Source organism: Nylanderia fulva, unplaced genomic scaffold, assembly GCF_048542155.1.
Source record: "Nylanderia fulva isolate GAGA-0341 unplaced genomic scaffold, ASM4854215v1 Scaffold13, whole genome shotgun sequence".
In the NCBI taxonomy this organism is placed as follows: Eukaryota; Metazoa; Arthropoda; class Insecta; order Hymenoptera; family Formicidae; genus Nylanderia; species Nylanderia fulva.
In genome coordinates this window covers 3582451-3594733 of record NW_028189518.1, presented here as the reverse complement: position 1 = coordinate 3594733, position 12283 = coordinate 3582451, and the positions used below count along the sequence as shown (strand labels likewise).

General features: G+C 37.1%; 1 protein-coding gene across 1 annotated transcript in view; it reads left to right on the top strand.

The window, feature by feature from the left end:
• The first annotated feature begins 530 nt into the window (after positions 1 to 530).
• Positions 531 to 12283, top strand: part of Octalpha2R (alpha2-adrenergic-like octopamine receptor) — a 114102-nt gene continuing 102349 nt past the window's right edge. Inside the window, exons 1-2 of the mRNA XM_029304646.2 lie at positions 531 to 3624; positions 3691 to 5441. Of these exons, the coding sequence (XP_029160479.1) occupies positions 4224 to 5441 (1218 nt within the window). The 5' untranslated portion in view covers positions 531 to 3624; positions 3691 to 4223. The remainder of the gene's footprint in view (positions 3625 to 3690; positions 5442 to 12283) is intronic.

The window sequence follows — 12283 nt, the reverse complement described above, 5'->3', positions numbered from 1 at the left end:
GAGAGTATATGAAACTGGTATTGCGTTTAGCTCAAATATAATCTCGCCTTTGCATCAAATATATGATAGAGGAGAATCTTACAATCTCATTTATCAGGCAAATAAATGAAAACATGTTCAATATTCCTTATTTTGAAATAGTTATTTAAAAAAAAAATTAATTAATCGGTAGTAATAAAATAATCATATTATTAAAAATATTAGACGCAATAATAATTAGAAAAACTTAAGAGAGTTTCGTAATAATAATAATAATATATAATTATAGTACGTTCGCATTGAAAAAACCGCAACAGTGACAATAAATATATACGAAAGGCACAATGGCCGACGGGGATGAGGACATTCGAAGTGACGTTCTTCGTGACAGAATTGGAGTAGCAACATATTTTCGTTACGGAGACCGATCGGTCGATGGTCCAAAGTCGACTGTCGGTCCGCGACGCTGCTGTCGGATACTGTCGGTGGCGTCGCGACGCTTGCGCCCCAGGTTCCGCGACTCAGACGGCGCCCCGACGCTGGTATCGTCGGACGGAGCGATCGGTCGGGCCAACAGTCAGCCTCCAGTGAGCCAAGCAAGCTCTCTTTCCCTCCCTAACGCTCCCCCCTATCACATATACATGCACACGCATATACAGGAATATATACGGCACACCGATACACATACACACACATACACACACACGTACAAGGCAAATCGTATATACATGGCACACAAGAAGAGGGAGAGAGACTAACACACAGACAGACACGTGCGCACGTACATACTCTCTCCGCCGACATCCTGCGAGAGTTTCCATCCCCCGAACGACACGAGAGGGAGTCCGAGTTCCTGGCTCGTCCCTCACGGCTGCAGTGCGTTTCCAAACACCCACGAGACAACCTCGAACTGCACGCATGCACGCGGTGTTGAAGAGACACGAGGACGAAAAACGAGACATTCCCGAAGCCTCCCTCGTGGTGCCGAGAAACCGGGATGAGTTTGGCTGCTGGACAGCCCGCCACGCGACTGTGTCGTCGTTGATATATCAACACTGATTGCCGTAAATTTCATCATTTCCTTTCCTCGTCCTCCGATTAATTCTCTCATATTTGTCTGTCATATATACTTCAACCCTTCTGTATCCTGGTACTTCGCGAGATGATTCAAATGCCGCGAAAAGAGCCTACACTCGCAAGTCAGGGCCCGCTCGAGTGAATTGTGCGCTGACTGTTTAAAGGACCGAAAAGTTGTATACGTGTGTTTGTGGGGAGGACCCCGTGAGACCAATCGTGTTCCAATCGAAGTGCGCGAATTCAATTTCTCGTCCCGATAATGTCGTTTTGCAACGTATTCGATTCGCAAGTCCGATTTTGGTGTTGGAATTTTTGAGAGGCGCGGAAAAAAACAAACAGGAAACAAAAAACCTCTGCGAGGTTTTGTTTTTTCAAAACGCGATGCTATAAACACCATAATACGGTATTGTCGAAGGTTTCTGCGTCGCTTTCATCGTCTTCGCCCTGAATAAATACGAGGATAGAAAACATACGTACGCGGAAATAACAACCCTCGTAGAAAACGAGACGCGCTCCGTCAGAAGCGAAATGTCTCAAGTAAAAGCTGATCTCCGGTACTGTCAAAGCCGATGGAAAAGGTAGCACCGTTAAATCGTCAAGGAAATCGGGATGATCCGAATCAAAGTCAATCGAGTGGCATCAAATTGAAATAAAATAATAAATAAGTAAATAAAAAGAATTCAGAATTATTGACTATCTTAAGTCGCTTCGAAATAGAACCGGCGCGATATAAAAGAGACTTACAAATCAGATGACGAAACCAGGTCTTGCAAGATTTTGAAATTGAAAGAGGATTCACTTTTCCCATTTATCGCGTCAAGAACCGCTAAATCCAAAGTAGTAGTTCGAGCGAAGGAACGTCCGAAGCAAATATCACGAACTGCCAATTGAAAATCTGAAAATATCGTGAACAACGAATGGTGTCTCGATGATGAGACCTAGTATACGACGATTATCGAGATAAATATTTTGACATTAATTCTCTATCACGATTGCCGAGAAACTGTACAGTGTTTCGTGAGAGACAAATATAGATTATTCAAAGACGTGAGTGAATACGTGGACGGATCTGCTTAATCCAATGACCTAGTGCCGTATGAAGGAGGGTTAGAACGAGAGACAAGTAAACGAGACACGTCCCGAAGTAATGAGGTCTAATGACGTGTAAATAGGTGTACATACAGGGAAGTTCTTATATTATATTAACGCGCGTGATTTCTTTCAAGCAAAAGAGCGATTATACTTCATTTTTTCTCGTCTTTCTTGGCTTCCTCTCTCTTTTTCTCTCTTCTCTTCTCTCTATCTATCTATCTCTCTTTCTCTCTCTCTCTCTCTCTCTCTCTCTCTCTCTCTCTCTCTCTCTCTCTCTCTTTCTCGCTTGCTCTCGCTCTTGCTCTCCATATTTCTCTATCTTCTTCCTCTCTCTTTGCTTCTCTATCACTATAAAATATAGATATATATTAAGTATTAATTCTTACACTTTATATCTCTACATGTTCTATGTTGAATAATAGAACTTAGATTAAGAATACGCGCATTTGTGTAAAGAATATACAATTGATATATCGCTAATTCCGCGTTACATTTACGGAAGCTTGTTAAAAAATAAGACATGCACACAGAGACAATTCGCGAGTAGCACTTTTAAACTCGCGTTAATATACGTATTATACATATATACATATATATATATATATATATATAGCGTATATGAATACACGTGTACATATTAATAGTTCTATATACAATCTATAATCTCTGTCGTTCTAATTTTTCGTCAAAGTGTGTTTTCTCGCTGATTTTGTAGTATTCGAAAAGCAGGTCGGAGCAGTACGGGTATCCAGCGCTTAGCCTTTTAGCCCCGGCGCGATAATTAATTAGCTCGCGGGCATCGTTAGAGTGAAACAACGTCGAGCCGCGCGTATAGGACTCGAGGAAAGAAAGCGAGAGAAGAAGCGACGGGGAAACTCGCGTTTCCGTCACTAAAAGGAGAAACGTACGAGCGCGTAATCAATTATCAAGATTTGCACGAAATCACTTCTCACGACCGTGTCAAAACGCCTGTCGTCTTGCAAAATTACTTTGGGGGATCTATGCTAGTCCTAAAGAGAAATTTTCTTACGATCGTCGACACTTTCTCAAGAAAACTTTTCTCGCTTTATTTGCCTCCAGGCTATGTAGGCCGCGCTCAAGCTTAATGTAAAGGAAAGGTAAAAAAACACGGGGACCAATTTTTTACTCTTATTCTCATATAGACTATCTATCTGTCTATCTATCCATTTCTCTCTTTTCTCTTCTCTCTCCTTTTCTATCTTATCTATCTCTTTCTCTCTTTCACTTTCTCTATCTACCTTGATATTCTTAACTAAGTCGCCTATACCGGACTACCCATAAATCTCTGTACGCTCTGTCCGTGTTAAGTCTGTTGTGGACCAGTGAATGCAGGAAATACGAGGAACGGAGTTGCGATTCATGCAAGCAATAAATCAGAGACCAACTACGTATGACCACGGCACCGAAGAAGTAGCGGGAATAACGTTACAGCTCCGTAGAAGCACGAAACCGAAGGTGTCAATCACGCCGAAATTAGCTAAAGTTAAGCTAAACTAGATTCTAAAAGATTTGGTCCAATAGAAAAAAAACGATTGCCGAAGACTTTTTAGCCGCGCTAAGCGAGGATATAAATACGCGCGCGATAGTGCTATACGTGTAAAAATCCTAAAGAAGAAAAGAAAAAGAAAAATCACACGAAATTGTAACATCTCGAGATACTTGAAAAATAGTTTTTTGATCGGGATCGAAGGCTAGATTCGCATCGCGATTAAAGGATTATCCAGCGGAAAGGGAGAAAAACGAAGGAACAGTGAAAAAGTGATTTCCCCGAATCGTTCGATCCCTCGCGAGAGACAACGGCTTCCCCAGGAACTCGCCGTGCGGAGAACGAGGAAGAAGAGGAGCGCGCGTGGCGGCATTTGCGTATTCGACAACGATGGCATTATCCTGAAACGGGCATGACGCCCTTGGCCTCGAGATGCGACGAGACCACCACCCTCCTGCTATTGCTGCTACTCGAACTGGCACCCGGGGCACGTTGCTATTCGCGCGCTGCCACGACATCCGCATCCTCCTTACCGAGATAGCATCTACAGTCCTCGACGAGGGTGCGAATGATGCCGCTTCTCGGCATTATGACCATCGCCGTCGATAGTCCGACAACGACGTCCACGAGCGTCTTCGAGGGGAACATGTCGTGGTCTCGACCGATTAGCGGTGGCTCTACGTTTTCGAGTAACGAGGCCCACCCGACACGTGCGATCTCGTACGGTGAACGTCAGACCGCGGCGGCTACCAGCGATCGTGTTAATCGCCTTCACGGAGGTGGCGGAGGTGTCGAGAGAGAAGAGGAAGAAGAAGAAGAAGAAGGAGCAACGAGGAAAGAAGAGGAGGAAGCGAACGCTACCGGGAACGAGGAAAAATATACCGGGGACGACGTGGCGACAAGAAAGGAAGCTTCCCACCATTGTGGCCAGACTTCAGAAATTCGAGTTTGTGGCAAGAACAAGAACACCGTAGGCGCGACAAAGAGTGGGGAAACTGCATTTACTGGCGAAGAAAACGTGGCAGGGATAGGCACCGGGGGTGGCGGCGGTGAACAAAGTGTCGACGGTATAGGCAGTACTAACGATAGTGTAAGTGTGAGTACAGCACGTGCAAGTGTATCGAATAGCACGGAGGAGGGAGTCGCGATCGAATACGGGAAGGGTCTGTTGCTCTTCGGTTTTAGCGACACGATGGAGGACATGATCGGTTCGTTCAACGACTCGTTCAACACGAGTCACCGTTATCCTTGGAACATTAGCTTGTATAACGAGACTTTGATCGTTCGGGGCGAAGGTCTCTATCCGTCGGGATATACCCTTCCGCACATTGTGCTCGCGTCTATTCTCGCGACGATGCTGATGATCGTCATCGTCGTGGGAAATATGCTAGTGATAATCGCCATCGCAACGGAGAAGGCGCTCAAAAACATACAGAATTGGTTTATAGCCAGCCTCGCGGTAGCGGACTTCTTTCTCGGCCTCGTCATCATGCCGTTCTCACTCGCGAACGAGATTATGGGCTACTGGATCTTCGGTTATTGGTGGTGCGACATTTATTCCGCCATGGACGTGCTCCTGTGTACAGCCAGCATCATGAATCTGTGCCTCATCAGCCTCGACAGATTTTGGAGCATCACGCAAGCGGTCGACTATTTGAAGAAAAGAACGCCGGCTAGAGCGGCGCTTATGATTGCTCTCGTCTGGCTGTTGTCGGCCCTCGTTTGTATACCACCGTTACTCGGATGGAAAAGACCCACCCCGGAGGAAGAGTATCCCAAATGCGTGGTGAGTCCAGATTGTTATATTAAACCGAAGCTAACCGTTATTTATTGCGATTTTAATTTATTGATTATGCGCATCGAATATTAATCGTTATACGATACTTTGGAGTGTTCAATCCGGCCGATAAAAGTAAGCCGATATCGCGCCGATATAGTTGCGTAAGAATTTAGAGTTACATAAAATTACATAAATCGTAGTTACAGCGGAAGCACGGAAAATCGAATCGGATTAGGTTTCTGTAATGAATCGGAAAATTCAAGTATCCCCGCAAACGTCATTTACAGTTCTAATCGTTTATTTGCCTTCTTCCGTTATTAAGTTGTTTCAAGGGAAGAATTATTAGAGCAAAGAGGTCAGGCGTCGAATTCAATTACTTTAGGCAATCAGAATCTTTCTGCGCTGTACATGATGTCAGAAGCAAGGAATGAGTTAAAATTGAGAAGAAGTTTACTTTTACAATCAAATTATAAATGAAACGAATTTAAAAAATTCCCCTTTTCATGCAATCCTTAATCGTTTAAATTAATTTATTCGTTCGTAATTTGATCAAGATCGATAAAATCTTGATTACTTTTTACAACGGCACCGATACATTTTTTATCTTCATTTTATTCATCTTTTAATAATTAACAACAATAATATCCTACGAATAAAAATTTTATTTTCTTCATGTGACAATTTTTTTTTCAATATTTTATGAATAATTTAGCTCGCAATGACTGGCGTTAATACATCTCGATAAGTACGGATTGATGGTTCACGTTTAAAGCACTTTGATGAATTCATTCATGCGCAAAAAAGCGTCGTAACGAGTTGACCGTAATATAAAAGCCGCAATATTAAGCAACCCATAAGCCCCTTCTGCGAAGATTGTAAGAGAAAACACAGCACGGAATTTACAATGGATTTTTACCTTTAAAATCCTCTTCGATCCACGGGTGTATTACCGGAGTGGCCTAAAAGGTAGTGTCCCCGATGTATAACCAATTTCCAATCCGAATATTTCCACGACGTATTCTATCGTATATGCGCGAGAAGGAAGAAAGTAAGATGTGGGACTCGGGCAGAGAGACGAAGCCTTCTATGCAACAGCGAAACCCACCCTTATCCCGAGTCCCTTGAATCTCGATCACGCTGATCTCCACAAAACGGCACTGTGAATTGGATTTCTATGCCCGACAGTTCGATCTACTGAATTGGCATACTGAAATTCGTATCGGGTTCCTTGCCTTGTATCTTGTATCGTTTGCGTAACCTTCGTTATTTACTATTATTACGTTTTCTAAAACGTTTATATAATATAATAAAAAACATGAATTTATACATTAAAATATGACATGTATAAATATAATTTATAATAATAATTATTATATGTATATATTTATGATATACATATATCGCGAAAAAATTTGAAATATTAATTAAAACATATAAGATATGTTTTATTATAATCAATATATTATTATGTAATTATTTTGCAGACATAAATATACGTATGCAAATTACTATGAACTTTCAGCATTTATTGCTTAAAAAGAATGTTTGAGCAGCTCTTTCCATCATTTATTACAGCTTCTTACAACAGGAAAATAGGTAATCTAAGCAAGAGAGAAAAAAAGAGAGAGAGAGAGAGAGCGAGAGGGAGAGTAAAAAGTGCTTTCGCGCTATTATAATTGCACACGCTGGCGCATGATTGAGTGCACCCTTAAACTTCCAACGGAACTAATTACCGGGTATAATTGAGCCATACATTCCTACGGCGTATAGTTGCAAAACTTGTTCGTTGTGCGAATCGTTATGATGGATTATAAAGCATTTTGCGAATGTGCAAATACGCACTATATTCAATTTTTTTATATCTGCATAAAACACGTTCGAATATATAAGTTTAATAATGACAAACAAGTTACGTATTTTCTTCATTAAATCATGTAACCTCTACAATGACAATCCATTACGTGCAACTCGCTTATCCGCTCAAGCAAGTTGATAACAACGATAATTATATGGAAAAGAATTATATTAAAATTGGCGAAATGGTAGAGCAAAAAGAAAAATAGCAGGGAAAGGAAAAGTGTAAACTCGATCGCGAGTAGCGAACACGGCCTCTTTGCTTGGTATTTGAATGAAGCGGCATATCGTGACGATGGAGAAGCGGTTATTATGTGCACGAAAATCGAGTCCGTCACGAAAACGTGTCGGTAAGTGACGAGTCGAGATCCTGAGGATACATACGTCGACTTGGGCGAGGTTGAAATGTGTCGTTTAAGAATCTGCTGAATCTACGAATTACATCACGTATTGCTAAAAGGAGTAAAATTTGTTTCTCGCGACTGGAGATTGATTCGTCATAAAAAAATTCAACGTGCTGAATTGCAATATCAATCCCTCGCTATAAAAGTATCGTATCTTAGATATACATCTATAATATATACGTGAGAAAAGCGCTGAGCGTTATATCTTATTTGATAAATCTATCTTTAATATAAAAGAAAATAAGAATTCTTCCTTTTATAAATATAACGATAAAAAGCCAATTTTCTTTTTCAATTACGTAGTCACTTGATTAAATTTTTAAATGTGAAAGTATGAGATTTGTAATCTATTGTTCCACATATCAAATAGCGATTATTATTTGTTTTATCATTTTCAAGCTTTATCTAAACAATTAATTGTCTGATAGTAAAAAAAATGTAAATCGTCGTAATATATTAAAATATAAAATTTCTATGTCGGCATTGATATCATTTACTATTGTTTAAACTATAAATTACATTTTGTTATATATTATATTTATATTTTTGATAAATTATATACATATTATTATACGCGATTATAAATATAAATTAATATTTATTATATTTATATATTCTCCTCATTTTTTTCCCTTATTTATCATCTCTTAATCGCAGGAAGAGATGCACTTTTCATTCTCCTGATATTTTCCGTTTAGAAGCAGCCTGATGAAAAGATGACACGCGAACATCAGTTAAAGCACATTTTACTATCTTTTTTTTACTCCATTACTTCCCGCTATACTTGTCATTATGGCTCTGACAATCTTGTTCCACAATTTCTTGCTCTCTTTCATACCTTCTTTCCTCATCCATCCAGCCAAAGACACGATGTGAGGCCCTCCCAACCGACGATATTGCCATTGGATTTTTCTGACCGGTGACAAATGGAAGATCGACAAGTACCATACGACCAGAACGAAGGGGCGGACGATCACAATCATCGCGCTTTAATCTTTTAATGCGATTAGATTGCGCTTCTTTGGCTATTAACAACGCCGGATGGAAAGTGCGATTTGTCTTCTTCACTATTTCCGCTTATCTTTATTTCACGAAGCTTGGTTGCTCAGAAAATAATACACTTTGTCTTGCATTAGAATGAAGAATGAAGTTATATAGAGAGCTTCTTCCTCTTTCTCCCCCTAAAAAATAAAGGATGTTTTTTCCGCTCACAAATTCCATGGTTAAATTACAAGCAATTTTTCTTCATCAGGTATAATTGATGAGAACAAGCTGATAAGGTCATGAAATATTTTGCGAAATTTGTATCGTATTCTATTTTGTATCACATATTCGAGAGTCGTATTTAAAATTTAATGTGTACGTACATGTGTACACACATATTTATGTGTATGTGTGTATACATTAAATATATGTATAATGAGAAATTTGCTGTGGAGAAAATAATTGTCGCCGACGTTTTAATGCGATTAATTTGCTTTATGCAATAGAATTAAAGGACAAAAAATGTAGCTAAATGCTATCCGCAGTTTTATATCCAGAAATTGAATGGAATAGATAACAAATTTTGCGCACGTGAACAGGAATTACTTAACGTATTTACTTTAATTATCTGTTAGTAAACTACATCAAAGCGGAGAGATAATATCAAAGAGGAATTTAGGCAAAATCTAGTCATTAATTCCAAGTCCTGCTTCTGACATAGACTACATCCAGAACACGAGCACTTATAAAACGTTTTGCAAAGTTTATAGCATCATCCAAAGTATCTGAATTTGTTAAGGAAAGTACGCAAGAAGCTAGATAGATAGATAGATAGATAGATAGAGATAGAGAAAGAGAGAGAGGGAGAGAATGAGAGAGTATGAGAGAGTTGAACGATACACATTCAGGAAGGAAGTAGTTCTCACTCTGCGTTGTCTTTTAATGCGATTAGTTTAACAGCTCCACAACGATGCAACGATGTGCAACGCAGTATAAGTTACAATTTACAACGAAGTTGCAATTGTCCTTAATAAGTGACAATGTGTTTGCCACGTGACTTTTATATGTCATTCGCAGCATGAAAGAATGGAGGAATTTTGCAATCAGTGTGTTTGAAACATTTCATGCATTTTTCGATATATTCATAACTTTCAATATAATATTCTTTCTTTTAGAAGAATATAACGAATTGTTTTCTGAAAATCTCTCTTTTCTCCCTCTAAAGGATATACCTTGCACAATTTTTAGTATGTGTTATATATAATATATTTGGCCTTTGTCTTGATACGAAGCGACAGCGTAATGCACAGTCTTTTGGAAAAATAACGTTACAAATATAAATAATCTAATCATAACGAAATCTCGCAACAACGTGTTTCTCACATTTATTTTACTTGAAATAAATTTAATAAATTGTATTACGCATTTTTTAATCAGAATTGAAAGAGACATTTTGTTTATTCATTTCAATTGTATTTTACATTTTGAATATCGTTTCTAATATCTGAATTTTGTGTATAAATTATGAAGTTCGGAAACTCGTTAGTATAAAATTCTAGCTGAATCATGATGTCAATTCGTCCAAAATTCCCCACGCGATATTTTATTATGACTATATATAAATAATTTATGAGCATATTTACAGAGAAATTCACTTCGACTCTTATAGTAGTAAGCAAATTTATTCATATTTAAAAAGGACTCGAAAAATCAATTATGAAATAAATTCTACGTAGTTTTTTAAGACTAAGCAAAAAGAAAAACCACTTTTAAAGCTTTACATAATTGTTATTTTGTATTTATTGCTAGGAATGCAAGATACATTAATTGATTGAGAAGTTTTTCTTCTCGATTTTTATTTATTTCACCATACGTGCAATATTTCATATTTTTATTATCGTATCGCAAAAAAACGTAATACATACACACATTACTGTAATAAGTTTTTGTAGCGTTATATATCAAATTATGATTTTATTTTTATCATGGCATATTGAATCACGTACATAAGTAAATTTAATTCGCGCAAATTAAAATTGTCAAGGAAGTGAATGTTTTTTTCAAAATGCCGTCGCGCTTTAGTTTAATCATCAAAGAAGTAACTGCATCTCGATTTGTCGCCTACCAAGTAGAAGAGGACTGGATTAAAAAGTTGAATGGTTCGGGGAAGTAGAAAATACTGCGGAAGTTTTAAATAGACTGTCCCCAGGTATAATTGCAGATGTTTCAGGACCAGAAATGTTTTAGAAGTAGAAGAATAGCAATGTGAGTAAAAGAAGTGATAAGAATATAAAGTGAATTGTTCATGTTCAATTTACTAGTTTTCTTTCTACGACACGTCGATCACTCTTAATAATAAATTTTGATTTATCGCATTAATATTACGATTTGTTTTTTTATCAATAGTATTTTTGTTAGAACTCACTATTTGTTCATTCTCTTTTTATAATTTCCATTTTAAATTATTATGCATATATTAAAAATATAAAATACATGTATTATTTCGATTTTGTATGATGCTAATTTAACAGAGATAAGTTTTAAAGCTTCAAAAATATTCACGAGCCGGTTATTGAGTTACGATAATTATTTAGTAATCGCATTATTTGAAATTCGTGCTATTTGTTAATTATTACATTCTCAAATTTGTTAGCACACAGATATGTTTCGTAATCGAATTGAATAAATTTTTATTTTTTGTGTATTATTATACGACGAGTTTTCCGCTGGCGCTTTATATAAAATCTGTACCGTTTGAATCAACTGTATGTACATTCATATGATTACTATACGATTTGTCACGTGTACGCTAAAAATAGCTTACGGTATATTTAAAGAATTTGCTCTTTTATCGTAAAAATAACTTTTTATCGCTAAAAATAACTTACAGAATTTTCTATTTTTAGCGTACACGTGACAAATTGTATAATAATCGTATTGAATGAATAAACACTTGATTCTCAATAGATATAGAAGAATGATTTTTTTTCGTATTTCGTAAAAACGATCAGTAGTAAGAAATATTTTGGGTACATGTATACAGACACAATACACATAAAAATTAAAATTTATTAAATTCAATTAGAAAAGGAAGGGAAAAAATTAAAATAGGAAGGAAACATCTATATGTTGACAGATTTGAGAACGTAAAAATTAATTAACAAATAATGCAAATTTTAAATACGATTACTAAATAAATATTGTAACTCACAATAATTGGTTCGTAAATATCTTTGGAACTTCAAAACTTATCTCTGTTAAATTAGCATCTCCACTATAAAAAATCAAAATATATATACATTTATACATATGTGTATGTATAATATACATATATTTTCTCTCTTTAGAATATCTAAATATTGTATGAATGAAATATATACACACATACGTACTAGTGAAATTAATTTTGTACGTCAAAAACAATCTGTTAATGTGTTTAAATAGCCTTTATACGCGTAAAAGCTCACACTCTTGTTACATTGTCATTGTATATGTAATCACATATAAAGGTTTTCAGTGTTTTGGATCATAGAAAACATTTTCTACAATGAGTTTACAAAATTAACTTTAAAAAATACCTCATGTAGTTAGTTTGAGTTGATAAAA